General features: G+C 42.3%; 3 protein-coding genes across 5 annotated transcripts; 1 reads left to right on the top strand and 2 right to left on the bottom strand.

Moving 5' to 3' along the window:
* Nucleotides 1-1,706: 1,706 nt before the first annotated feature.
* LOC147239727 (C1q-related factor-like) lies at nucleotides 1,707-5,827 on the top strand. Its single transcript, XM_086195053.1, has 2 exons — nucleotides 1,707-2,492; nucleotides 4,779-5,827. The coding sequence occupies exons 1-2, from the start codon at nucleotides 1,851-1,853 to the stop codon at nucleotides 4,956-4,958; spliced, it is 822 nt and encodes a 273-aa protein (XP_086051179.1). The 5' UTR covers nucleotides 1,707-1,850; the 3' UTR covers nucleotides 4,959-5,827.
* A 7,836-nt stretch (nucleotides 5,828-13,663) lies between these two features.
* Nucleotides 13,664-20,953, bottom strand: dcakd (dephospho-CoA kinase domain containing). Of its 3 annotated transcripts, none has more exons than XM_086195890.1 (5): nucleotides 20,747-20,953; nucleotides 18,635-18,746; nucleotides 18,031-18,234; nucleotides 17,615-17,702; nucleotides 13,664-16,082 (listed from the first exon to the last, which is right to left on the bottom strand). In XM_086195890.1, exons 1-5 carry the CDS (start codon nucleotides 20,813-20,815, stop codon nucleotides 15,797-15,799), a joined length of 759 nt encoding a protein of 252 aa, XP_086052016.1. In that variant the 5' UTR covers nucleotides 20,816-20,953; the 3' UTR covers nucleotides 13,664-15,796. The 3 variants fall into 3 exon arrangements, with proteins under 3 accessions (XP_086052016.1, XP_086052018.1, XP_086052017.1); XM_086195892.1 differs by lacking the exon at nucleotides 20,747-20,953 and adding an exon at nucleotides 20,403-20,703 and having other exon boundaries at nucleotides 13,665-16,082; XM_086195891.1 differs by lacking the exon at nucleotides 20,747-20,953 and adding an exon at nucleotides 20,173-20,702 and having other exon boundaries at nucleotides 13,665-16,082.
* Nucleotides 20,954-21,088: 135 nt separating this feature from the next.
* pus3 (pseudouridylate synthase 3) lies at nucleotides 21,089-23,561 on the bottom strand. Its single transcript, XM_086195889.1, has 6 exons — nucleotides 23,439-23,561; nucleotides 22,747-23,140; nucleotides 21,969-22,246; nucleotides 21,706-21,889; nucleotides 21,314-21,389; nucleotides 21,089-21,237 (listed from the first exon to the last, which is right to left on the bottom strand). Exons 2-6 carry the CDS (start codon nucleotides 23,137-23,139, stop codon nucleotides 21,227-21,229), a joined length of 942 nt encoding a protein of 313 aa, XP_086052015.1. The 5' UTR covers nucleotide 23,140; nucleotides 23,439-23,561; the 3' UTR covers nucleotides 21,089-21,226.
* Nucleotides 23,562-25,684: the final 2,123 nt, after the last annotated feature.

The raw sequence follows: 25,684 nt of genomic DNA, 5'->3' as shown, positions 1-25,684 counted from the left end.
TGTTTGGAAAGAGATGAAGGAAAAAAGTTTGTAATTCAGTAAAATTTTCAAATTAGAAAATAAAATGTGAAATTTTCTTTATTTCAGTTGTTTGTTTTGTAGCACTTGGGTCAATTGATCTATTATGTGTTCGTCATGTTTGTTCCTGTCTGTAAAATCTAATTAGACAAAACTGTATGCAGCATCACGTAGAATATTTTTGACATTGGGGCATTGCAACAACCAAAAAAAGTATGGATATTTCTATGATTTGATGCATTTATTGTGTCATCAGTTAGATGGACTCAGCAAGAAAGTAGTGCCCGCGGTGGATGAGTCAGTACTATTGTCACGTCCTGCGACAGCAGCAGCATCAAAAATGTGGACAGCGCTCAACTAAAGTCGTCTGTGCTCCTCCTGCTCTCATCGCTGGATGACTCCTGCATCCACTCATACTGGACACACACTCCCACCTACACACCAGGATGAGACTCCAGTGTGACACAGTTTGTTTCATGGGGACAATTGAAGGTGTTTTCTGAAAAAGTAGAGACGAATGGCAGCATCAAGTTGTGTGTTTCATTCAGGCTACACCACGCACCCATGTTTAACATTAGCGAAGGTTCTAGATGTAACTGTTTTAGTTGAAAACTAAAAACAAAATTTCAGCTCCAGTTTTCCAACAAAAAACGGTAAATTTTGGGTTCTCCTTTGCGAAAGGACGTATGACCACACGACACTAGAATGAAGCGCACCGTGAGCTCGTCTGTCTATTTCACTCTAAATTATTTAGAAATGAACTTTTATTTCGGTTATTAGCTAAATTTTATGGTTTATATTAAAGAAAACTTTAAGAAAATTGTGAATACAAATTCATTTAGGAAATGTTTACAGACGCGATATGACCTTTTCTCATAAATGTCTCTACGATCACATTTTTTGGAGCAATTCAACTGAGTTTTCTTAATAGCACCCCCTGCTGGCTATTTGAAAGACTACAGTGCCTAAAACCCTCATTTATATTGGCTGCATAAAATATTAGGGACAACTTCCAGTCCAATCCTCGATAGCCAGCATGAATTACTGCATTCAAATTGAGAATTGAAATAAATCAGACCTAAAAACCAAACATTATAAGGTAAGTTGCTGTTGTTTTTTTTGTATGATTGTTACATTATAATGCATTAATTTTATCTTAGGTCACTTTGATATTTTTTTGAGTGAAAAAAGTTATTACCTAGGGGTTTGTTGTTTTTTTTTTGTTTTTTGTTTTTACAAAAATTAGATCAAGACTAAAAGAATGGAGTAGGTGTATGTATTTCATGGTACTTTTTTTTTTAAAGCCCTGATAAGGGTCCCTCTCATTAGCAAAGTCTCCTCAAAGCCTCCTCCATATTTAAAGTCATTATCGAATGAAGTAGATCCTTAATTTCTCTGCTCCAAGCACATGCTTGTGTGTTCCTATCAGCCAGTAGGAAAGTGCCCTCCTCAGCCCTGACTCAGATGGTTTGTGTGTACATTGCTCACTCTCTCCTCCCCTTGCTTCTTTTCTCTTTTTTTAAACTCAAGCTGCCTCCTCCTCTCCTCTCGCTCCTCCTCACGCTCTCTCTCTCTCTCCATCCCTCTCTCCTTTTGATCACTTTGGTCCCTTGCTTTACTCTTGCTCTTTTACTCCTCCACGGCTCTGCCACTCACTCATACCAGCTCTCCCAGGGCACCATCTTCTGACTGGAGATCCACATCGTGTCTGCCAGGTGGACGCATTCCCCGCAGTCACCATTTCCACCCCGGAGAGCTCCACGCTGGCAGCGCAGCCCCTTCCAAGGCTGAGCATCGGGCGGAAGACCCTGGTGGCAGCTGCTGTGGGGGTCATGCTGGTCCTGGTTTTAGTGGTTCTTATTCCTGTGCTGGTCAGCTCTGTTGGCACAGGTGGCATGGATGACAGTACGAGCCACTATGAGATGCTGGGTACCTGCCGTATGGTTTGTGACCCCTTCCCCAGCACGGGCACGGCGGGCCCAGGTGTGCACACAGCCATCGATACAGCCACTACAGGCCTACAGGTGGACAACGACCTGAATGATCACAGCATCAGTCCACCGCTGCCCACCTACAGTGATAACGGTTCACAAGGAAAACCAGGACGCCCGGGCAAGCCTGGACCACCAGGACCCCCTGGAGAGCCAGGTCCACCAGGACCTAAGGGACCACCGGGAGACAGTGTGGACATAGTGCGGACTGGGATTCTAGGGTTAGGGGGAAAAGGGGCAGTAAGCACAACAACCTACAACACCACACCTCGAGTGGCATTTTACGCAGGACTACGAAACCCTCAAGAAGGTTACGACATTTTACGGTTCGATGACGTGGTGACTAATATTGGTGGCAACTACGAAGGGGCGACAGGCAAGTTTACCTGTAAGATACCTGGCACCTACTTTTTCATCTACAACGTATTGATGAGGGGAGGAGACGGCACCAGCATGTGGGCGGACCTGATCAAGAACGGTCTGGTGGGTGAGACCTTTAACACTTTCTACGAACTCCAATGGTTTAATAGATTCAACAAACAGGAAAATGACACTTTGATTATGAAAAGCTGAATCACACGCTGAGATGAAGCCGCATCAACATACTCATGGAACAGCGAAAGCAGCAGTGTCTAAATTGAGTAGTCATGCATTCATGTGGATCGTGATTTTAGGTCTGACTTGGTCTGGTGTTATACTCCAGTACAATGACAATACACAGTGGCACGCTGCCAGATTGTGTATCTTGCGCATGTTACACATCCGATGATGTACATGTTGAAGTGAGTGGAGCGCTATCTCAACTCTGCACACATCAAAACACAGCCTGAGGTGGTGGCTAGTTCAAAGCTGGTGCCCTTTGAAATACAACAAACTTCACAGAGGCAATGACGTGCTAGAATGTGTTATCAGACAGACTGTCAGAAGCCGAGCGTCTCAATATCAAATGGTGATATTTGCTATATTCATGGATAATGTTGTAATGTCTTCAAAGCCCGAGGTGATGACAATGATCAAACACCGTGTAAACTTGAGTTTAGACATCCTCCCGACAAACACCTCAGACAGGCTGCAACAGGCATGCGCGCACAAACACACACACACACGCACGCGCGCGCACACACACACGCACGCACGCACACACACACACACACACACACACAAACAACTGTACAATGCAATGCAACAGCCATGCAGGAATAAAAGGTTTATTGTGGTCAGTTTCTTGCTGCTGTTTTACATCACAGTGCGTATTGTGTATTTTCACGTCATTAGTATTATTTGTAACACAATGGCCGACACATTCTGCTGTCAGATTGTCGAAAAGAGAGTCTTGCCTCTCCACTGTTGCCTAGTGTTTGCTCACAGAGAAATTGTTATATCTGTTAAGTGTATAAAGATCCTGGTTTCGAGATAACTTCTGCCACTGAAGTAAACTAAATACTAGTCTTACTTAAGTGTAACTTAACCTTGCTGACACAATGTAAAAAAGATGAACAAACAGTATTTTAACGATAAGAATTGCAGGGAATTAGGACGTTACGCAGTTCTGTGCTTGCATTTTTAGACATCTGGCTCAGTTAAAGGAGACACCCTGACTCCGGATATGCAGCTTATTAATACATAAATATAGATAATCGTCATAATGATTCATGGCCTAGCGCGTGCATACAGGTATCACACGTTACTCTGCCTCTGTAAATACAGTGCAAGCCCAAATATGGCGTTTCATTTTTAAAGCTACATTAACCTTTGCTGATCAGAGATTACACATCCCAGCCTCACGTTGACCTTTAGAAACAAATATTTCCATGAATCTCTGATGAAATAACATGAAGTCCTTAATAAATATTGGCCACTTTAATGAATCTTCACGCGGAAAAAAAAAAAGTATTTTAACTATATAGTGTGGAACATGTTTCCAAACATGTAAGAATAGAACATGCAAACTATACTTGTGTATTATTACACAAATGTACTGTAGGTAACAAAAAAGGTGTAAGTATTAAAGAAGTGTGGAGACAACATTTATTATTTTTTGTGTTTAATCATTCTTACTACCACGTCAGCCATTATTATGCATGTTCCTGGTTAAAATATCAATAGGACTGACTGACAATCCATGACATAAATCTATATAAATTAAATTGTGTTTGCAGCAGGGGGTTGAGATTATATTTCTATGGTTTGACGATGCAGCGTAAAAGCAAACCTGGCAACCCCAATCATCGCCAACATGCTAAAGCTTACAGGGGGATCTGTCCTTTCGTGGCTAACTGTCCAACTAAGGCAACTTTAGTTGTGGAAAAGGGATTTTTTTTACACCAGATCTAACACCCTAATTTTTACTGCTTATTATCCCGCGTTGACATGTTGACACTTACGGGACATGGCACTCGTGGGATTTTGTTCCAACCAGAGAGGGAGTACAGAAGTGAGAGTGGGGACTTGAGGAAAAGGAGGAGCGGGGGTAGTATGCGATGCCATCCTTCGTCAGAGGTAGACTGACTCAACCTCTGACCCTTTCAGTTGAGTCATAAGAGAAAAACAAGATATTCACCACAGGGGATACATTCTCAAATGTAGTCCACAAATATTCATGTCTTAAAACAATGCCTCTCTCCTTCATGCCTTGAAAACATCCTTTTAATTAATCAAAAGTTACTATTAATGTATAAGTCATACAATTCAGAGGACAGCATTCCAACATTCTTACATGCCTTCACTTCTCCTCTCCCTGTGTGTGTGTGTGTGTGTGTCATATTGCAGGTCAGGGCCAGCGCCATAGCCCAGGACCAGGATCAGAGTTATGACTACGCCAGCAACAGTGTCATCCTGCATTTGGATGCAGGCGATGAGGTTTTCATAAAATTGGATGGGGGTAAAGCTCACGGGGGAAACAGCAACAAATACAGCACCTTCTCAGGGTTCATCCTATACGCCGACTGAAGACCGGACAGAGGTGAAAGGTCACAGCGAGAGGATAATTTCCTAAGTTTCACTTGGCTCTCGCAGGAATGTTGCCCATAGCCACTGATCTACAGTCAGTTGACACACACGCACACAAACACACACACACAAAAACACACACGATTGGGTACGATGATTGAAACTGTGGATCTGTGGTTATCGGTAACAGTCTTCATCCATACGTTCCATTGTATTCAGGGTGCCTATGCTGCTATTCTGATGAGGGCCAGCAACAGTGACAGTCACTGCCAGTCAGCGCGGCGCAGTATTCTGACAGAGAGAAGCTTCAACGTCGTTTTTTTTTTTTTTGAGCTGTCAATTCAAATCCACGTCTGCAAATCCAGCAGTTTTTGGGTGACTGAGGCATTTGTTAATGTGCTATTAAGATTTATGTTGTTTTCTGACAAAGATGTTGTGCTTCCATGACTGATAGATATATTTTGCCAAGCAATGGGCGCCAAGGTGAGATTATTATACAAGGCCGATCCAGAAGTGTGTCCCGGGGAGGTCGCGTCATATAATCCCACGTTATTTGGAATATTGTTTGTTGTATAAATGGCAAATCAGATATTGAATCTTGTCTCAACAGTCAAAGTAGTGTCAGCGCTGCACATACATCCTGTTGTGTCTGTTGAATAACTGTTAAATAGTTGTACAATTCTATCATGTAATGTGTTCATTTGTAAACATTTGTTTCATTCGTGCATGCAACACTTGTTCAAATCAATACGCCGTGGAAATGTATGCTGAAATGTAGTGAATTTAAACCAAGTTTGAACTATTGTGAGCTTATTGCTCTACTATTTGTGAATATCCATGTTTTTTTCATTAAAAGCTGTGTCTTTTTTCCCCCGTTTTCTCCCACATTTATCTCGTTAATGTCACCGCCTCATCTATTGTCTGATCAGCCGTTCTGATCTCTCATTTTCCGGTAAAACCAACCTTGGGTTCTGCAAATGTTACACAAGCGGGAAGCAACACAGGCGCAGCGAGAGGCAATCAACGCAAAGATGATCACTGGGGGAAAGGAAAGGAAATCGCAGCTGCGTTAAATGGCAAATGAAGCAAGCGTTGATTGTGTTCCACAATCAAAGCAAGATGTTCTCTTTTTGTCCTTTAATGGGTGTGGAGACGCTGAGATATGGCGGGACAAGTCAGGAGACGGGTGTTAGAACAGATCATGACAAAGCTTAGATCAGAGTAGGAAAGTAATCCAGGGCAAATTAGGCTCCACTGTGACTGCGACACAAGTGTCAGAGACAAGACAGTCGCTTCTGGGCCTAAACTGTAAAAACCAATATATTTTTCTGTTTTCTTAAGCTTACTTTGATATTGTGAAATTCTTTGGACATAATTTGCTTTTGACATGGGCCACTGAGGCTCTACAGCCCTCCTACTTAGTTTGAAACAGCAAGTTGGGAGCGCCAGAGCTAAACTTTTTGAAAAACATATGAAGAAATGCACATTTATACATTCTTGTAATGATGTCAATTTTAAAGGAACATGACAACTTCTTGGGAAATAAACTGGTTTGCCATCCTTCCCAGAGTCAGAGCAGAAGACAGATACCCTTCTCTACTTTCTGTGTTCATTAAGGAGCTGAGACCACAGACACATGCTGACTGCTAGTTAGCTTAGCGCAGTAAATGGTAGTGGACAGGAAGTGTTAGCATGCCTCAGTCATGATGTAAGATCTTGTTTTTTTGGTTTGTTTGTTTGTTTTTCAAAAAAGTAATCCTGCTTAGCTTCCCTTACAAAACGGGACATGATTAGATATGATAATGAGATATGTTCACACTTCCCACCCGCTTCCATTCATTGTGCTAAGCTAACTAGCAGTCAGCCTGTCTCCACCTCCTTGATGCCTGCACGGAGGACAGAGGAGTATCTATCTTTTTGTCTGATTGTAGGGCAGGTGAAAAATAACTGTATTTCACACACACAAACATGTTCCTTTAAATGTAAAGTGAATCACACTTCTTCCTTTAATTTTGCAAAACAGTTGATTAAAACAGAGGCTGCAGTATCAAGGCATCATGTTGTCTGTTTAACTGCTCTCTGCCGTAACAGCCAAGAAGCCCTCTGGTCTAAACTTAAGCTTGTCTTAAGACAGCACAATTCCTCCAGACACAATTAAGACTGAGGGTCTGTGCCTAAGCAGAGGTCACCCGAGCCATGGGGCAGCGGAGAACTAGCACGGGCTGTTTTCCTTGCAGGGTGTATGAGCACATCGTCAAATTAGAGACTTCATGTCACAATGTCAAAGGCAAATGCCCGCGGTGCGCGAGAAACAGCTTTCACTGCTGAAACCACTGGAACTGAACACTGCCCGAGAGTATGCAACATCTGTACTTTTCCTGAAGTCCCCTGCAAGACACTGAAAACATATATATAAAAAAAAAATACTTGAGATGCAGCGAAGCTCAAGTCCTAACCCTCCATTTAAAAATGCGTGTGAAATACAAATGCACTTCAATTAAATCCTGCCTTCTTTCCCAGAACACGAAGTGCTCAAGTCGTGTAATCACGCGAGCCAATCGCGCTAATTATTGCATCACAGTGCGTGAATTAAAAACAAGTCCCATGTTTACCCACCAAATCCACCCGTTTTCAAGCCACTTATCCAGGTCATAGTCAAACTGGGCAAACCCTAAAACAAATATTTGGCCCAAAAATTCTCTTGGCAGGCACCGTCTTTGTCTCATACAGTGAAAATGGGTGATCCTCACTGATGTTATTGTGTAAGTGACACAAACCTCTCCTAAGGGGTGTTTGGTTTTGATGATAACTTCAGCTGAACAACCTACCCAACAGGACACTTGTGGGCCAGTGTTTTAATCTATGATGAAACGGCATCTGGACTGTACGCGACGCTTGAACCTTTGACTCACATTTCATCTCATGCCCTCCCTTACTTCAAGCAGGTCCAAGGGGTTTGAGGGTAAGTATTCCTCTGAGAAGTGCTGTAAGCTGCTTTTTCTTGACATAAGCTGCATCTTTTGGACTTCAGATTCTCTACTGTACCTCCTTTCATTCTGTTTAAGTAGAGGGATTTTGCAGGATTAGGTTCCCGCTGCAGACTTGTTTTAATTCACATAATCTTCTGCAAACGTAACTGAAGGAAATTCATTCAATCAATAAAATGAGATGGCATCAGCTTGACATTTGCAGGGCCCTGTTGGTGAAGCGTGAGACTTATTATCTACAGTACAGCACACGTGTGCCAGTGTCTTTAGTCCCTGAAAGACAGGACAATGGTAGGCTCGCAAATGTCTGACGTGACGTTAATGAGCCCCTGGTATTGTTATCTTGAGCATCCCCACTTAACTCATCAGGGGCGAGCCAAATTAGAGATAGATGCTTTAACTGTCGAGCTAAATTGCCCTTCACGCTCACATACACTTCCTCCCACCAAACGCAGCCTACAGCCACCTGCCCACACTTGCATGCACACATAGAGTCTTTGTGCGAACATGCAGGCTAAAAGCTGTTTCCTTACATTTTTAGAAACAAAGAAGTCAAAATTTGTCCTTGGTTGCTCAAAATCAAGGAGACACACGTGTCCTAATTTGACATGGCAGAAACACCAAGCTTCCAACAGGACAAAGGGTTTACAAATATGCTCACAGCTCAGTGAACTTGCTCTGTGAGACGTGCTGTAAGCTGAATCATGTCAGTATCCGAACATGCTCGCGATGCTAACAGGCTGATGTTGGGGCACCTCAGTAGCATGCTGGTTCAAACGCATAACCTACGACTTGACTGCCTTGTTTGCAGTTCAGTTGTATGTCTGAGCACCCGCGCTCCACGTTTCCTGTCGATACACACTTTTAACTTTTTCCAATTAGTGTAACCAACTGATAAAAAATAACACAAACATAAATTACGCGGTGATGTCAAACAGAGCTAATGTATTTCATTTGTTACCCTGAGTGGTAGTAAGTCCTGAAAAGCAGTTTGGTCGGGGATGACTTGTGACTTGACCTGAGATCAACTTGACATTCCCTCTCCTTGGGAACTTAAAAGAACACGCCAGTGTTTTAGTGCCTAAAGATAAATACTCTTCCCTCCTCTGTGTGTGCATTAGGGAGCTGAGATCCACAGAAACCATCTGACTGCTAGTTAGCTTAGCCCAGTGAATGGAAGTGGGTGACAAGTGCTATTAGCATACTTCCATGAAAAGTCACACATTTAATACCCTTTTTTTTATTCAAAACTGTCTTTGCCTGCATTGATGTAACAATGCTTGTGCATAGGATTTGCAATGAATTACAAGTTTAACTTCAATTTTAGAATTAGATCGATATCTGGAACTACTTTTATGACCGGGCGCAGATATTTCACGCAGCACCTCAGAGGCCCCACCGTAACCTTTGTTGACGACAAAAGGAGCCACTGTTACATCTAATAATAGCTGAATTAGTGAGAAGATTAGACGGAACCTAGATCCCAAACTTTAGATATGCTAACACTTACCATTCACTACCATTCATTGTAAAAAGCTAACTAGCATTCAGCCTATCTCTGAGTCTCAGCTCTGTGACGTACACAGAGAGGAGAGTGGGGTATCTATCTTCTTGTCAGGATCAGGGGAGGTTGGAATATAAGAGTATGGCCCAAAAAATTGGTGGCATGCTCCTTTAGTTTTGGGGCAATGGGAACTTTTAGTTTATGCTGATGGAAATCTTATTGTCTCTGCAGATCAGCAACCCAAATATCGGACAAGTGAATTAATGACATAGTTAAATGAAAAGGGGTCAAAAGCAATTCTATGGACATTTTGTATTTTTTTTAACCAAAAAAACCATGGAAATCCACTCAAACAGTTCCATCCATTGTCTTCCGCTCATTCCTGTTAAGGGTCGCGGGGAGGTGGAGCCTATCCCAGCGGCTACGGGAGGGAGAGGCAGGGTTCACCCTGGACAGGTCGCCAGTCCATCGCAGGGCCAACACATAGAAACAAACAACCATTCACACTCACAGTCACACCTACGGTCAATTTAAAGTATCTAATTAGCCTAGTCCACAATTGCATGTCTTTGGACTGTGGGAGGAAGCTGGAGTACCAGAGAGAACCCACACGGTAACAGGGAGAACATGGAGACTCCACACAGAAAGACCCCGTGCCTGAGCCGGGACTTGAACCCGCATCCTTCTTGCCGTGAGGCGACAGCGCTAACCACTGCACCACCGTGCCGCCCCACTCAAACAGTTAAACCAAAAAATGTCAAATATGTTGACCTTCAGGTTACATTAAAGAAAAAGACTAGTCAGTGAGTAGGCTTCATCCTGTGGGGCCATGAATATCTGTACCAGAATTGCAGACAAACCCTTGCAGTGTTCTTGATATCCAAAATGAACAACACTGTTGATGGGAAAAAGATAAACGCCTACCACACATACATTCTTGTGCATCACCTTGTTGACTAAAAATAAACTGAAAGTGTTATGTTTTTTTTGTTTTTTTTGTGGCTGCAGGTTTACAGTATTCTCTCAAAAGTAGAGATTAATCCTCACGAGCTGTTAAATATCACTCGTTTTATGAAGGGGAACATGCACTCATCCGTTTTTCTCAGTTTTGTCTTAGAATGGTAAACAAAGCCAGAGGGGAGACGTGCACTCGTGCTAAGCTCCCTCGCCAGACTTTACACTGTCACTGTTAATAAAGAAATCACTGATTGGGCTTGGAATGTTTACGGAGGCCCAGAGAGATCAACGCACTGCAACCTAAGAAAAATAGACAAAACACCAGCAAGCTATACGGAAACGTCGACATCAATTTGACAACACAGCCAAAACACTGCAAACTCCCACAAACAATGTGTGCTGTGGGAGTTTGCAGCGCGTTGTCTACATGCATGTGTAGTCAAATTGATGAGGACGTTTTCTTAACTTCCCTGTGTTTCATCTATTTGCATTTGTGTTCATTAAGTCTCCGTGAATTGGGCTCCAAGGGCCACCGTAGAATACACAGTTATATTCACATCATAAAAACAAGAAACATCCGTATTTACGTGACTTGATTCTTTCAACTGCAGTTCATCGGATCGATTTCATACTTGGCACGTGTGTGGCTGATGCCTCCAGGAAGTGCAGCGATGAGTCTGCGGTCGAAGATAATATCTGGATTTTTGAGATGAGAGAGATCAAAGACAGTACTGCAAGATCATAGTCAGGGAGATTTGTGTGATGTCAGACAACCCATAGGCCATCAAACAATGGTTACTGCACTATCATGAAAGCATTGAAAACATAGTAGCATCATTCATCATATAGTAAGTGTTGACGATATTTCCTGTCAAAGCCAAAACCCTGTTTTGCATAGTCACTGTGACCAGGACCTGTAGCATGTGAAAAGGACAAGCCAAAAAACAAAATGCATCCAGGTACGATTTCTTGTCAGTGTCTCACTGTTTTCTACCTTTGAGCTTGACAATGAACAACTTTTTAAAAAGTTGATTGGTGAAGTAGTTCATCTGCAGTCTAAACCTAAGGAACGAATGTAAATTCACTGTAAGTGACAGGAGGGATGATTACATATATTACAGGGCAGAGTGGAACGTGCACAAAATCATCTGCCTATATACAATCAGCATCTTAGTGGATCTATGTGCATGCACTGATGCATATGACCCTCCATCTTTCTACTCCTCGGGAGGACATGACAGCATAGAATACTTCCCCCACTTCTACCCTGTCGCCATGCTTGATACGGGGGACTGTCCAGAGTGTCAGTGACTCAATACCAATGGCCTTGTTCCCTCATGGCCCTGACTGAGCCAGGGCTAACACATAGGGACAGGTTGACTCATGTGGTCGGGGACGCTCCGCTGGCGTGTTGCCTGTCTCTTCACCTCACCACAGTCTCGTGGATGCAGCATGACAACGAGCTACAGAGGCACTGCGAGTGGCCCTTCTTCTGCATGACACTACATGCCAGAGTTCAAGAACACTATAGTTGTTACAGTTGCTCAGGCCTGTTTATTCTACCCGTCGGTGTTGAGCTGCATTTGTGACCTATGGTGCTACAAGAAAGTGGCCACACCATTGGCTCTTTGTTTTCATGTTTATCTTTTGTAGAATACATCTTAATGTTAATGAGCAAACCTGGTCCTCATCGGCTAAAAGCTCATAAAGGCTCAAATCACATTTTGAAATCGACTCAAAACAACAAACTGGCCCTCAAATGCACCTTTAACATTCAGAACGTTACTTTGCTAATATATTTGACATGTATTGCTTATGCTTGATTAGACTATTTAAAAAAAAACAACCTTTAAGATTTGGAAAACATTAGGATGTTCAACATCTTGCAACTATTGAAAACTATTTGGAAGTTCTAGCAATGTACATTTTTTTGAGTGAAACATCAATTTTAACCTTTATTTTGATTCTTTTCTTTCTTCTCGTTTGCTGGGAGAAGGTGTGGTGGTGATAATGGTTCCCTGGCGGGCTGTAGAAGCACAAAATCATCTCGGTTTGATTGGAAGTTGAGATTTTGTTCATTTTTGTCGATGCAGGATTGCTTTTTTTCTTCTTTTTTCATTAACTCCGCAACTTATGGTTCACACTTTTTTTTTTTTTTTTTTTTTACCTTTTTAGATTTCTCGCATTCGTTGGGTCTGCTGGGAATTATTTGATGTTGACCAAAGTTCTTCACCGATGAAAAATGATAAAGATACATTTTGTCACACCTGGCGCGACAAAATAAGACAGGGAGTGAAATGTCAATCAAGCAGGGGCTGTACACGCCCACTGCCCTGAGGTCTAATTAGTCAATTATGTGAAAACACCTGTGAGATTGAACATTTAGGTACGAACCAGGTTTTGTGCTTCATTATTGCTCTCTCTCACTTCCACACACCCATAAACGACAGTGTTTTGTAACAGAAAATTAACTGTGTATTAATTGTAAATTCATCGAACGGCTTTTAACATCCCTGATGAATACTGAAAGCATATATCCCTCCGGGACATCATATTCCATTTTGAAGATAAAATATGTGCCCCCAAGTGAATAATTCAGAGACAAAACAACACTAAAGAAACACAAATTTGTTTAAACAGACAATTATCCATTGTTAAAGTCAAGTTGGAGAAAAGCTATTTATTCTGTTTGCAATTGCCAAAGCTGTTTTACCTTCGCTGTTGGCAGTAGGCGGGGAGAATGATGAAAAACCACTCAGACAGGAGATTCCAAAATGTCGACACGCCGCGGTGCCGTAGGGCCGACTCTCTGAACATGATGGTGAGATTACAGACGTCTTTACCTCCTGCCATCAGAAAATTATTTGCTCTTCTCCTGGAGAGACACAATAAACCGCCAGCTTGCGCCTGAATCCATGCACTTTAAAAAAAGTGCAAAAAGGCAACTTAAGACTTTCACCTTTTAGCTTGACACCTTCAGAATTAAAAACCCAATTTATATTCATACTGAGACATTGCCACCCTTCTCTGCCTGAAGCTTTCACACTTGCTGGTACAGATATAGTCTTCCCTCCACGCTCGGCATCTGGCCTGCGCCTGTGTCCGAGAAAAAGACCGAGACAAGACACACTTAGAAATCTCTGCTGAACAGCTGGCTGCCCAGACAAGCATGTTACCTCCTGGATCACCGAGGAGCCAAATTATAAAAAAAAAAAAAGAAAGAAAAAAAAAAGAAGAAGCTAAGAATAGATCATGCTGTCGTTAACAGACAATCCTGCATTTATTGTGTTACAGTTGAAATACATATGTTTATGTATTATGTATGCACTCATCTGTACGCCGCTTTTGTTCACTTCCCCCGCCATTGCAGTCGTTTTGCATCAATTATGCACTGCTTTGATAAAAACAAAACGCAGACCAGTAGGGTTTCAGAAGGAGCCAAGTGAGCCACGTAGGCTAACGGGACCCCAGTGCCAGAATGATGTCACCACGTCTGCCTGCAGGTCTGAATTTTCATGCCTGAGCTCCAATGTGAACAAGAGCAAAGTACTGAAGCTGACCATTAATAGTCAATATTATTTACTGAATACCTATCCTGGACATTTTTTGACAGATTTAAGAATGTTAATGTTTCCTATATGATTTACATTTATTAAGATCAGGACACAACAGCTCTATAATGTCCTCTGTGGCTCTGATAGGAGCTACCAGTATGTTCATGCAGCTGGGAAGTGGGGGAAGTTCCTTTTTGGAAGATTCCCACATCGCAGTAAAGAGCATTCACCCCCCCCCCCCCCCCCAAAAAAAAACAAACTGCTATGTATCTGCTGTCAGAATAAGAAAAGTTGCAAACCCATTCAAGGAAAACGAGTTTAAGCTCCGGAGGTCAACAAGTCAGCTAATTTCTGTCAGGTTCAGCATCAACTGGAAACATCGGCTAGCCAGATGGCTAGCGTTATGTTAGCTACACAAAAGAATAGCTAGGAAGACACCTTTGAAAGTGCTTTTTGTGGAATCGTTTCACATCATCTGTACTAACGAGCGCAGCCCAGATGAACTATTTATATATTATTTAGGCCCAGAAACAGTAAATTCATTTCACTGCAAACACTTGCATGCCTGCCAGAGCCGTCATTAACCTCCAATTTTCCAAGACTTTGCGTTTTCTGACCTTGGGAATTAGAATTTTCCTGCATCCAAGTTGTTCATGATTGCACTAAAACCTGACGAAATCAAGATAACCCCCTGATGATGTCACAGTAATGTAGTCAGGGTTACCTTCAACTGGGTTTGACTGGTAGAGAATTTTGAACTTCCTACAATACAAACAGATGTATGATGACAAATAACTTTTTAACAGAGAGGACTTTAGGGTTGCATTACAGGAATTGTAGGATCTACTGTTTCATTGACAGCGATTCTTAATGGTCACATGGTTAATTACTGGCATAGCTATATTTAGAATCAGGTTTCCCCATGAACGATTATTCGCTCGGTCAGGATGAAGGATACTAAAACCACTGATACCGTGTTTCTTGTCACTTTAAAACAATAGTGTTTGATCTTTAATATTCAGCAACTATTCTTGCAAACGGTAGTTACAAGTGCGTGTGCACAGAAAAACAACTTCACGGACAGTTTTCACAGAGAAAAGCTTCAAGTGTAAGAAAATACAGTGATAAATATAAAGTCTGTTAATTCATGTAAATCCACTCTGTTTCCATTAAAATGGATTGTCATATACATTCTGTAATAAAATCCTCAGGTCGTTAAGGTCACACAGGTCACTGACATTCTCTAGGGGTCACATCATTCCGAGTCAGTTCATCACTTTTGTTCTAGAAGGGAATTTGGATGTTTTGGGTCATCTTAAAATTTGAATTGTAGTTCCAAATAAATGAGAATGACAGAAACTAGAGATCCACATCTATGGCTGTTGCGAACGTGCAGCCAGTCGCTCTGTCTTAAGTCTCGGGGTCTATGTACAGTCTATACAATCAACTTCATAAAGTGGAACACAATCAAATCTCTTTCTCCCACTACCATGGTTTTTCAATGTTAGGTGCATCAAAGTAAAGATAAAGCCAGTTAGCTTCATTCTGAGAGCGTAACTCGCATCACCGAGGCGTCGCCTTCATGTTTTTAAGTGTCTCAGAGTAAAACCAACAAAAACATTGCACGTGGAAACCTTCCAAACTAAATCACATTTGTCAGTGCGAGTGATGCCAGTAATGCAGGTCTGTATTAGCAGCACACCGCTGAGCTGTACTGGTGGGTGCTGTGAAACTAATCTCACAGTAAAATGCACGGTTACTTCAGTCCTGCCTGCGTCTCCTTCTGTTCACACCCTCTTTTTAGACCAGTGTCTTCCCTGCCTCGTCTGTCCTGCGTTAGGACAAAAGCATTTTTGCAGCGTATAAGAGTATCCCACCCAGACTAGCTGTGGCAGCGAATGCGATGACCCTCACTAAGAGGAAGTCCATGGAGTCCTCAAGCTTTGTGTGGAGGCGCAGAACCTGACGGTGGGTCTCTTCCCGGTTGCCTGAGTTCTCAATAACATGATTGGCCAATCCGCGCTTTTCATTGAGTGGCATCTGTGCAGCCACGCGCTGCTCAGCCTGTTCCTGGGTCAGGCCATCCCTCTGCATCAAGCGCAAAAGCTGAGTGGCAGGGTCACTGAAAAGGAACAGACAATGGAGGTTATTTATGGTGTAGCCAGGGTGCCTTGTTAAAAAATCCAGAGGCAGTGAGTCACGCTAATAAGGCAGAGAGAGAGAGTTGGAAAAAGGCATTCAATAACTCAGAAAACTACGGGCTTAATGGGCAGTTTCTGTCAGCAACAAACTAAAATATGAAATGTGTAAACAGACAGTGATGGAGAAGACTGGAAAACAGGCAGAAATTGGGAGTGGCTGATGGTGCGCTGCCTCCTTGGACAATTCTGAGTGTCAAAAATGATGCTTCCTCTTTCATCTATCAATCTTTGATACTGGGCATTAAGATTCTGCTTGTGGACAAGAAGAATGTTCTTTGAAAATGTTCTGGGGCGAGTGCTCTTACGAGGAGATTCTGTAGACATTGTCTGGGTCAGGTTGTCCAGCTAGGAAATAATGTTGCTTTATGACATTTATAAACAACAAAAAGCACTCATATGATTGGGAGAACTTTACAGGTTGCACAAACATGTCCTGGTTTCTTTGGAGGAAATGACTCAAGAATGTTTTCACCAGGTTCGTAGACTCAGCTGACTCATTCTCAGGTTCAAACCCACCACCTCACCTAGGCAGATATAACACGTGAAAATAGTATACGGCTCTCCTTCCATTGGATACCTAACTAAACCCAGACTTAACTGCAACTCAGCCATCATAAGCTAACAGTGAGCTGGTGGCCAATGGTGGGTTCTTTGAACATAAGATTATGTCACTCACCAAAAGTTTTATACTGGACCTTCAAGGGGGGCGTGACTGACACAGCATTTTCATGTGGCATGCAGGAGTGACATAACGTGACCAGCAGGGGCACATGCCAGTTAAGAGTCACCCTAAAAGTGAGATATCACTAGTATGCCAGTAAAAGATATCTAAAATCCATCCATCCATCCATTTTCTATACTGTTGATCAATTAAGGTTGGGGCTGGAGCCTATCCCAACTGACATTGGGCAAGAGGTGAGGTTCACTCTGGACAGGTCGCCAGTCCGTTGCAGTGCCATCAGAAGCAATTAGGGGTTAAGTATCTTGCTCAAGGATACTCTGACATGGTCAACGGGGGGAGTAAGGATCGAAACAGCAACCCTTCGGTTGCTGGATGGCCCCGCTACCTCTGAGCCATGCCACTCCTGAGATAGATATCTTAACGAAAGAGATAATACCAGAAACAGCTAAGCATAATAAGCAGTGGCATGTCAGTAAAAACTGGTAAACGCTGGTGAAAAGTGGCATATGACAGTAGAAAATGGTAAATGCCAAAGCAAAGTGGCATATGACAGGACAAAATGGTAAATGCCAAAGCAAAGTGGCATATGACAGGACAAAATGGTAAATGCTGATGTGAAGTGGCATATGATAGTAACAGCCCATTACAAAGTGCTGTAAATTGTGAAATACAGCAAAGTGAAAAATTAGAAGTGACAAATCAGAATTGTTGAACAGTACTAGCAGAAGAACAGCACATCAGACGCCATAATTCCACCTCCGTATGTCTTACCAGTAAACTACTACAGTGTGGTTGAGAAACTGAGTGAGCCGTCTGGTCTCAAAGAGAAGGGGCACATCCAGCACGACATAGCGGTACCCTAGGAGGCAGAGCAGTGTCAAACAGAATTCATTAGAGTCGACACATTTACACTCTCTAACACTGCGACACAATGGAGGGAATTTATGGTGGCCCAGAGAAGTGAAAGCACAGGAATATATAAACAGAATTCAAACAAAACAATACCAAAAAAAAAAAAAAAACATCAAATCCAGAGAAAATGAAAGTAGTGACTTAAAAGATCTTGAAGCCATGAAAACAATACTGTAAATACTAGCAGGATTCCTAATCTAACAAACTGTTGTTTTACTGACCCTGAAGTAATAAGAACAATCAAGAAAAACAAACAAACAAACAAACTCCCTCACCTCTGAGAAAGTAGAACAAGATCTCTTTGAGCATTGCTTTATGAATCTCTGGGTGTGTGATGGAGTTCAACAGCTTCCTCTTTTCCTCATTAGTGAAGATGACTTGGCCGAGCTTCTGTCTGTCAATCTCACCGTTTTCAAGTAAGATCTCTGGACCGAAGTGGAAGACGATGCGGGAGTAGGCCTGAGTGTGTGGCTCCACCACTGTTTCAGAGAGTAGTTTCACATCATGCATCTTATTTTATTTATTTATTAATTTTATAATCGATTTTTGAAAATGTTGCGATATCGAAGCACATTACGTGAGAGAACAATACAAATGTCAAAAATTTACTCCCATGGGGAGCTCGGCACAGTTCACCTTGCTAAATTATAGCTTCACCACATAAATGAAGCATCATCATCACTACAGTCGGCAGAGACAGCCATCATGATTCATACACTCTGTCTGAGTCCTGATAAAGTTCTACTGCAAAAGGCTGTCATTACAGCAATTACTCAATGAAAAGTTATGACACCAAAAAAAGTGTAGAGGCTCTCACCCGTGCAATTATATCAACTAACTGAACTCTGTGTGGTTTGCAGGGATTAACTAATCATTTACCTTTCCTGGCCACAACATCCGCATCAATAATGGGGCAGCCCAGCTCCCGCAGCATTGAAGACACTGTGCTTTTCCCTGAGGCGATACCTCCTGTTAGTCCCACCAGGAACATCTTGAAACACAGACATTAAAATAATTAGGATCCAAAAAGGTTTTAGCGTGGTAATTCTGCTGTTTCAGGGTAAGACGGTGCTACAAATGTAAAAGAAAATGAATGCATTAACACACAGCATATAGATTACGCTCTTCAGATGTGTAAATATTTGCTTTTTTATCAGCTATACTGGCTCCATAGGAAAGAGAGGTGAACAATGACTTCTTTGTAGCGTCACAACACAAATTGATGTATTTTAAGTGTTTATCTCAAGAGCTTAATATTTAAGTCAATATAATACTTTATTAGTCCCTGGTAAATTCACTGGAACTTATCCCAGCTGCCTTCGGGTAAGAGGCGGGGTTCACCCTGGACAGGTCACCAGTCCATTGCGGGGCTGACACACATAGACAGACAACCACTGGCTCCCACAGCCACACCTACGGTCAATTTAGAGTATCAATCAGCCTCATTCCCTCTTGATGTCTTTGGACTGTGGGAAGAAGCTGGAGTAACAGAGAAAACCCACGCAGGCACAGGGAGAACATGCAGACTCCACACAGAAAGATCCCTTGCTCCAGCCGAGGATCGAACACGGGAACTTCTTGCTGTGAGGCGACAGTGCTAACGACTGCACCACCGTGCCACATTAGTAGGATATGTAAAAGCAAAAGTAACAGGTAAACCAACTGTTGAAATGTTGGTTGCACTTACTGTATTTTATTGAAAATGTATTGACTATTGAAAATGAGAGCAGAAAAGGTTACTCTCCTGTTAATTCAACCTTGGCTGCACTTTATTTAAAAGAAACGTGAATGCATTTGCCATTAATTGTTTGTTTTTATCCATAATTAATTTATGCCTGATTCCCATACAAGAAACAACAGGAATCTAAGAAATTTCACCTGCACTGTCCAGTATCCAGGCATTTATTTCAGTTACACTGGTAGATTTAAATGAACCAATGTCATCCTTGTATCAAATCGGTAACCACAAATTATGATACGAATCGAATTGTTAAAATGAATTGTTACACCCCTATTACTTAGGCATTCAATCAAGAGAGAAATAGATAATTTTCGTCAAAAGCATACACAGGTGTGTACTATAAATATTATGCACTTCCGCATTAGCTTTCCTCTTCAAAACCGGAAGCAACGTTCACTTCTTTTACACGATCTTTGGGTTGTTTGAGACCGTCATGAGATTTCACAACACGCCCTCTGCTGTGTCTACACCCCCCTGCGTTTACTTTATGTCGAACTGATTTGATAAGTTGCAAAGTTTATGTAGCAATTATTAGCGAATTACCAAGACAAACCCAGAAAACTCCGCTGCGTAGCATTATCAAACACGTCAAATGACGCATTGTTTCCTAACGAGTTTTATTTTTTTCTTTTGTCAATGCCTTCATTAATTGTAAAACATAAAGTTGTTGTCTCACCTTGTAATTGCGAGATTCTCCTTTGGTCAACTGAATAAAGAGTGGAAATTCGTGCAGAACCACAGTGGTGGTAATAATACAGCAAACAACCCGGACTGCTAGCAAGCTAGCCTTAGCACTAGTGTAAATCAAGTCAAAACCGCAATAAATCTGACAAAAAAATTAGCCACCTCCATTTCCATTTCGTTTTCTCAAATACACAATCAAAAGAAAGTGTAAAAGGCACTTACAATTCAGGATAATACAGTCTACAACTCCTTAAATACACTCAGCTAGCTGCTAACGACCTAGCATCTTAGCTAGATAGGAGCCACCTCAAAGGTCTTCCGACGTCGTACTAATTTGACAAGTTCCGCTCGAATGCCGGTATCCATTTAATTCCAATATCTACTTTTGTTTCACAGGCCAAATCCAATATCATAATTTGTCCTGAACGTGTTTATTTCACAAGTAACAGATTTTTCAATAAACACACATTTTTTATACAATAAAAAAGTTACATTTCACTTTAATGAAATTAATTAAGTAAATTTTCCCGTGAACTAATATCAATCTTCTGCTCTTGTGTCAGTACTTGGGTGTGATGTTGTAGAATTGTGGGAATGTTTGGACCGTTTTCCCTTGTGGACCATTTCGCCTCCATTCTCGCCCTCCTCCCGCTCTAGCCTGCCTCTTTTAACAAAATGGTCGATCCTGGACTCCAGACTCTCACAGCAAGGCCGTTCCAGCAGAGGACGGTAGTTTCTTTGCCGGCTACCTTCTACTAGCAAGCAATGGCTAGAAGACGCTCCACCTGTTGATGGTGAGAAATAAAACATTTTAGACCCACATGTTGACTGAATAGTAACTTCATTTTGAAATTCAACAAGCGGGGGGTTGGTGAAGTTGTCACCTAACGCTTCCAGTCCCTGCATCATCCCATGCAGGACCTGTGTCTTGACTGCACTCTGGGTCCAGTGTAGCTGCAGTGCAGAGAGGACGTGGTTCACCTCCTCAGGGTCCTGTTTCCAGCTCAAACCATCAAACTGGCATTCATACAGAACCAGCGGATAGTCTACTGCCATGCTGGACACGTGATGAAGAAGTATGTTATTTTTCCTGATTGGGTCAAATGTGGAAGAATCACTGATATTCTCCTCACCTGTACTGGGGTTTCCTGGGGTTTTTCTGAACATCCAGGAGTTGATTAATAATCTCTGGAGCTTCCAGCTTCTGCCCTATCAGAAGAAGCAACGCCATCATACAGCGTACCTGCCGCAAAACATGACAAATAATCATTGCGGAACCAAAGTATTCGGGAGCATTCTTGTATTTCTGCAACTGTTTTCCTACCAGCTTTTAGACTTTTTGTTTTATTTTCTGTTGTACCGTAAGTAAATTTGCTAAGATCACGCCTCTTGTAGTCAAATGAACGGCGTGTATTGCATGTTTGTGAGTTAATCTTGACGCTGCAACACATTTCCAAGCTCAGACCGATATCCTGTTGCCCTCTTGAAAGTGTCGTAAGATTTGTTACTGGTTATTCCTCGATACCTGGTGGTAGAGGAAGGCGAGTCCTTTAATCTCAAAGAAGAAGAGGTCGTATGGGTCGTCGCTGGAGGCGGGATCAGGATCCACAGACCTGACCACTGCTGACAGGATGGTCCTCTCAAACTGCAGGACACCGTTACCCACATCCATTTTACACAGGTTACGAAAGTCATGCGTCCCCTCGTATCTGTTGGGGTTCCAGAAAGTATTCAGTGAGAACTGCTGATGTCATTTTTGTGATTTGAGTTTTGTGTCTTTTTGCGCACCTTTTTGCCGCATCTGCCATCAAGGCCACGTCTAAAGCGCCTCGGGGGAAGTAGTAACGGTACGTACGGGACTGACAGTCAAAGCGAGCGCTGAAGCCCTCGGCTGCCGGAGCCCAGTCCAAGATCCTGACGTCCAGAGGCAGGACTCTGTTAAGCATCTTCACATATGGAAGCTCGGGGATGTCCGACTTCGCCTTGGCACTGACGTCAACATTTTCAGGGACTGTGACACCCAGTCCCCCACAAAACTGTGTGGAGCGCAGGTCGATTGTTATCACCTGGAGAGAGGGATCATACGTGAGATGAGCAGTCTTTGTCACGGGGTGTCACGCTGAGCACACGCAAAGCTAAATATTATAATTGTTAGTAATTATAATCAACTGTACTAGTCTATAGAGCTTTAAACGGCCTATCATGTACATTCCAGCCTGATAAATCGGTGCAGCCGATAACATCAGCTGATATCGGCCCTAACCGATACTGCAGTCATCTAAAATTTGCTGATTAAATTCCTGTCGAAGCTCAATTTCCAGCACATTGATATCACTGTGGACATCAAAGTTGATTTGTACACTGAAAATGATCTTTTACAGAGGGATACTGGCGGACCTGTGACACTGGTCCTGGTCACAGGTGATTGATAATCACAGTTGAAGGCCGATTTATCAGCATTTCCTTATTCCTTCCTTGGTATCGGCCCAGTATCTGTCAGGCTCAACCTTGTACTGCCTGGTGCCTGACTAGTGCAGTATTAACCCTCTGACAGAATGAATCTCACTTGGGAAAAGGCGCTGACTCCTTTATCGGTGCGTCCACACCGGTGGTAGTTGGAACTCTGTCTGTCCCGGATGAGACGTGTCTTCAGCAGGGCTTCGAAGAGTCTGGCCTCCACCGTGTTATCAGTGTTCTCCTGAACTGCGAAACCCTGGTAAGCCCATCCGAGGTAGGCCAGACGCAGCGCTACATGGCGCCGGGGATGTGATGAGAAGTCAAAAGGTCGCTCTTTACCTGCCTTCCTTCCCTTTTTACCGCTGCTGTTAGTTTTCTCACCAGGAGATGGAGAGGACTTCTCCATCTCTGGGTCATCTCCGCTTCTGTCCTTCAGCTGGGACCTGAGACTCTCTAGCTCCTCCTCCAGCTTCTTTACACGCTGGATTAAAGCTTCTGACATGCTGCTTGAGACAGAAAACATTTCTAAATATGTGTATCACTGTTGACTCAAACAACTTCCATTACTAGCAAACTTTTTATTTAGGTTTATAATAATTACTTAACTTTGCAATCTTCTACTTCATCTAAATTCACGTTCACATGTCACCAAATTACTAAGGCATTTTGTACACTTAAATTATCCCGAGAGAAGTTGGCTATGCCACACAAATCCTATATTTTTTGTTGTTGTCGTTAGTTTTGATGCTAGGAATATTCACGTCAGTCATAAATAATCTCTGAATAAAAGAGCGTATTTACCTTTGATATTTAGTCTCAATGTTGCTGCTAAACTTATATTTTCTTTAGTTTTAGTCCCGTTTCAGCGCTGTAGTTGCACGCATGCTACTTCACGCTTTAAACGTCGACGGACTTATTTGGAGCGTGCACTCGCTTCCGGTGAGAGGTTGTCTGGGAAATGTAATGTTTACAGAGCACCAGCTTTGAATCTGAACATTGATACACTACAAAACAACAACGGCTACTACTACTATTACTACATCTATTCTTATCAATAATAATAATAATAATAATAATAATAATAATAATTAATAATAAATAAAGCTCGATCCTCAGGTATCCTCCAAAGTTTCAACATCAGAGGTTTGGAAAAATGAATGAATGCGCTGATGTCATACTACAGGATGTCATCATCGTCTGCTGTATTCAATATTAGCCAGTTTTTGCAAAGTCAAAGACCGTTTTGACAAGTTAAGCTGTAAAAGTAGCTGGAATAAAAGCAGCAGTCACAGATTTGCATTTCTAAACAATTTACACATTAAATAAATGCTCTTCTTAAGGGTGAAATCATTACAATGTGTACGAAAAGGAAATTCAAATTAGATTCAAAGAAGCATAGAAAAACAACACCTCAATTCTACAGATGTAATTACACAAAGTGCTGAGGTGCAGAAGGACACGTGTTCTTGATAACCCGCTGACTGAGCCCTCATCGTCTCTTCCTGTTCTGTCCAGACAGGTAAAAGGTTATAAGTTACTGCCAGCAAATAAACTCATAGATGGGTCACGAGGGTTATTTTCTCTCTTCAAAAAAAAAGAAAAAAAAGAAATCAAATTAATTCTGGCTTTGACGACCCGAGGCCGGATGAGATGCGCTTTATTATCATTGTAGCCACCTGTTACGTTTGAAATGTCTAACGCTGCATTACCATTCCTTCCAAAACGCACATTAAAGCGATGCTTTGACTTTTTCTTTTTTTAAAGAGATGGCATATGAATATCGCTACAGGACTGAATCACAGCAAGTAAATGTATGTTGTTGTTTTTTAATTTGTAATGAACTTCCTTGACATTCAAAAATTCAAGAGAGCAACTGCACGGTGTTCAAACATGACAAAAGAGTCGTTACATCTTTGACCACAAATGCAGCAATAAAAACGGTTGCATCCATCCATTTTCTTCCACTTATTCCTGTTAAGGGTCGCTGGGGTGGGTGGAGCCTATCCCAGCAGCTACGGGCGAGAGGTGGGGTTCACCCTGGACGGGTCACCAGTCCATCACAGGACCAACACATAGAGACAGACAACCATTCACACCTACAGTCAATTTAGAGTATCAATCAGCCTCGTCCCCTCTTGATGTCTTTGTACTGTGGGAGGAAGCTGGAGTACCAGAGAGAACCCACACAGGAACAGGGAGAACATGGAGACTCCACACAGAAAGATCCCATTCCCAAGCCAGGGTTCGAACCCAGAACCTTCTTGATGTGAGGCAGCAGTGCTAACCACTGCACCACCATGCCGCCAAAAACGGTTGCATATTTCAATAAATGAATTAAAAATAATTATAAAAACGCATTTAATTTGAAATACGACCTCCAAAATCTAAGTTATTCTTAAATCTCAAATAAATCCTCATTATGGAATCTTATGACCTTTTCAATCTGTATTTACTTGTATTAATAAACGCTAACGAACACGATTAAATCACTTATTTCACTTCCATAGAGTTCTTCAAGACATGAAATTCTGACAGAATCATGGAGAAGCCTCTTTATGTGGTGTTGTGCAGTGGGACAAAGTCAACTCCCCTCAGGGTTTCATCCATCCTTTTTGAGCATCCACCCCCCCCTCCCACCCCCCAAAGCTTCACCTGTAACATGTAGAGGTGGAGCAGCAGTGGCCAAGATCCCTAGTGTGACTCCACAGGCAAGAGGGGGGACTCTCTCTCTCTCTCTCTCTCTCTCTCTTTCTCTTTCTCTCTCTCTCTCTATGAAGGCTTGTGAAGGTCTGAGTAGATCCTTGTGACAAAAGCCAGTGTCTGTCTTCTTTTACTCATCTCTTTCTTTTCATTGGTGCCCCTCTCTCTCCCTCTCTGCTTTCTAAGACCTCGCGCCACGTTGCATCGGGCAGTTGTCTGATTTCAGACGTCGCATGAAAAATTCATCTTCTACTCTGCCCTCCCCCAAAAAATTCTGCACTGCCCCCTTTTATTTTACATGTATATCTTAATGCAAAAGTCTGCTTCCTCTTTTTGATAAAAAAGAT

Source organism: Aulostomus chinensis, chromosome 23 (assembly GCF_037954235.1).
Source record: "Aulostomus chinensis isolate RoL2024-O1b breed Wild chromosome 23, RoL_Achi_v1.0, whole genome shotgun sequence".
Taxonomy (NCBI): domain Eukaryota; kingdom Metazoa; phylum Chordata; class Actinopteri; order Syngnathiformes; family Aulostomidae; genus Aulostomus; species Aulostomus chinensis.
Note: the sequence above shows the minus strand (reverse complement) of the source record. Positions and strands in the feature narration are given on the sequence as shown.

Excerpts from the sequence above, each read along its gene's own strand:
- LOC147239727 (XM_086195053.1), top strand. The coding sequence starts at position 1,851 with ATGCTGGTCCTGGTTTTAGTGGTTCTTATTCCTGTGCTGGTCAGCTCT. Across the intron at positions 2,493-4,778 it reads ACCTGATCAAGAACGGTCTG|GTCAGGGCCAGCGCCATAGC; the intron begins GTGGGTGAGACC and ends GTCATATTGCAG.
- pus3 (XM_086195889.1), bottom strand. The coding sequence starts at position 23,139 with ATGTCAGAAGCTTTAATCCAGCGTGTAAAGAAGCTGGAGGAGGAGCTA. Across the intron at positions 21,890-21,968 it reads ATGGCAGATGCGGCAAAAAG|ATACGAGGGGACGCATGACT; the intron begins GTGCGCAAAAAG and ends GAACCCCAACAG. Across the intron at positions 21,390-21,705 it reads TCGCCTTCCTCTACCACCAG|GGCAGAAGCTGGAAGCTCCA; the intron begins GTATCGAGGAAT and ends TTCTTCTGATAG.
- dcakd (XM_086195890.1), bottom strand. The coding sequence starts at position 20,815 with ATGGAGGCGAAATGGTCCACAAGGGAAAACGGTCCAAACATTCCCACA. Across the intron at positions 18,747-20,746 it reads TTCTACAACATCACACCCAA|ATGTTCCTGGTGGGACTAAC; the intron begins GTACTGACACAA and ends CTGTGTTTCAAG. Across the intron at positions 17,703-18,030 it reads CTTGTTCTACTTTCTCAGAG|GGTACCGCTATGTCGTGCTG; the intron begins GTGAGGGAGTTT and ends TCTGCCTCCTAG.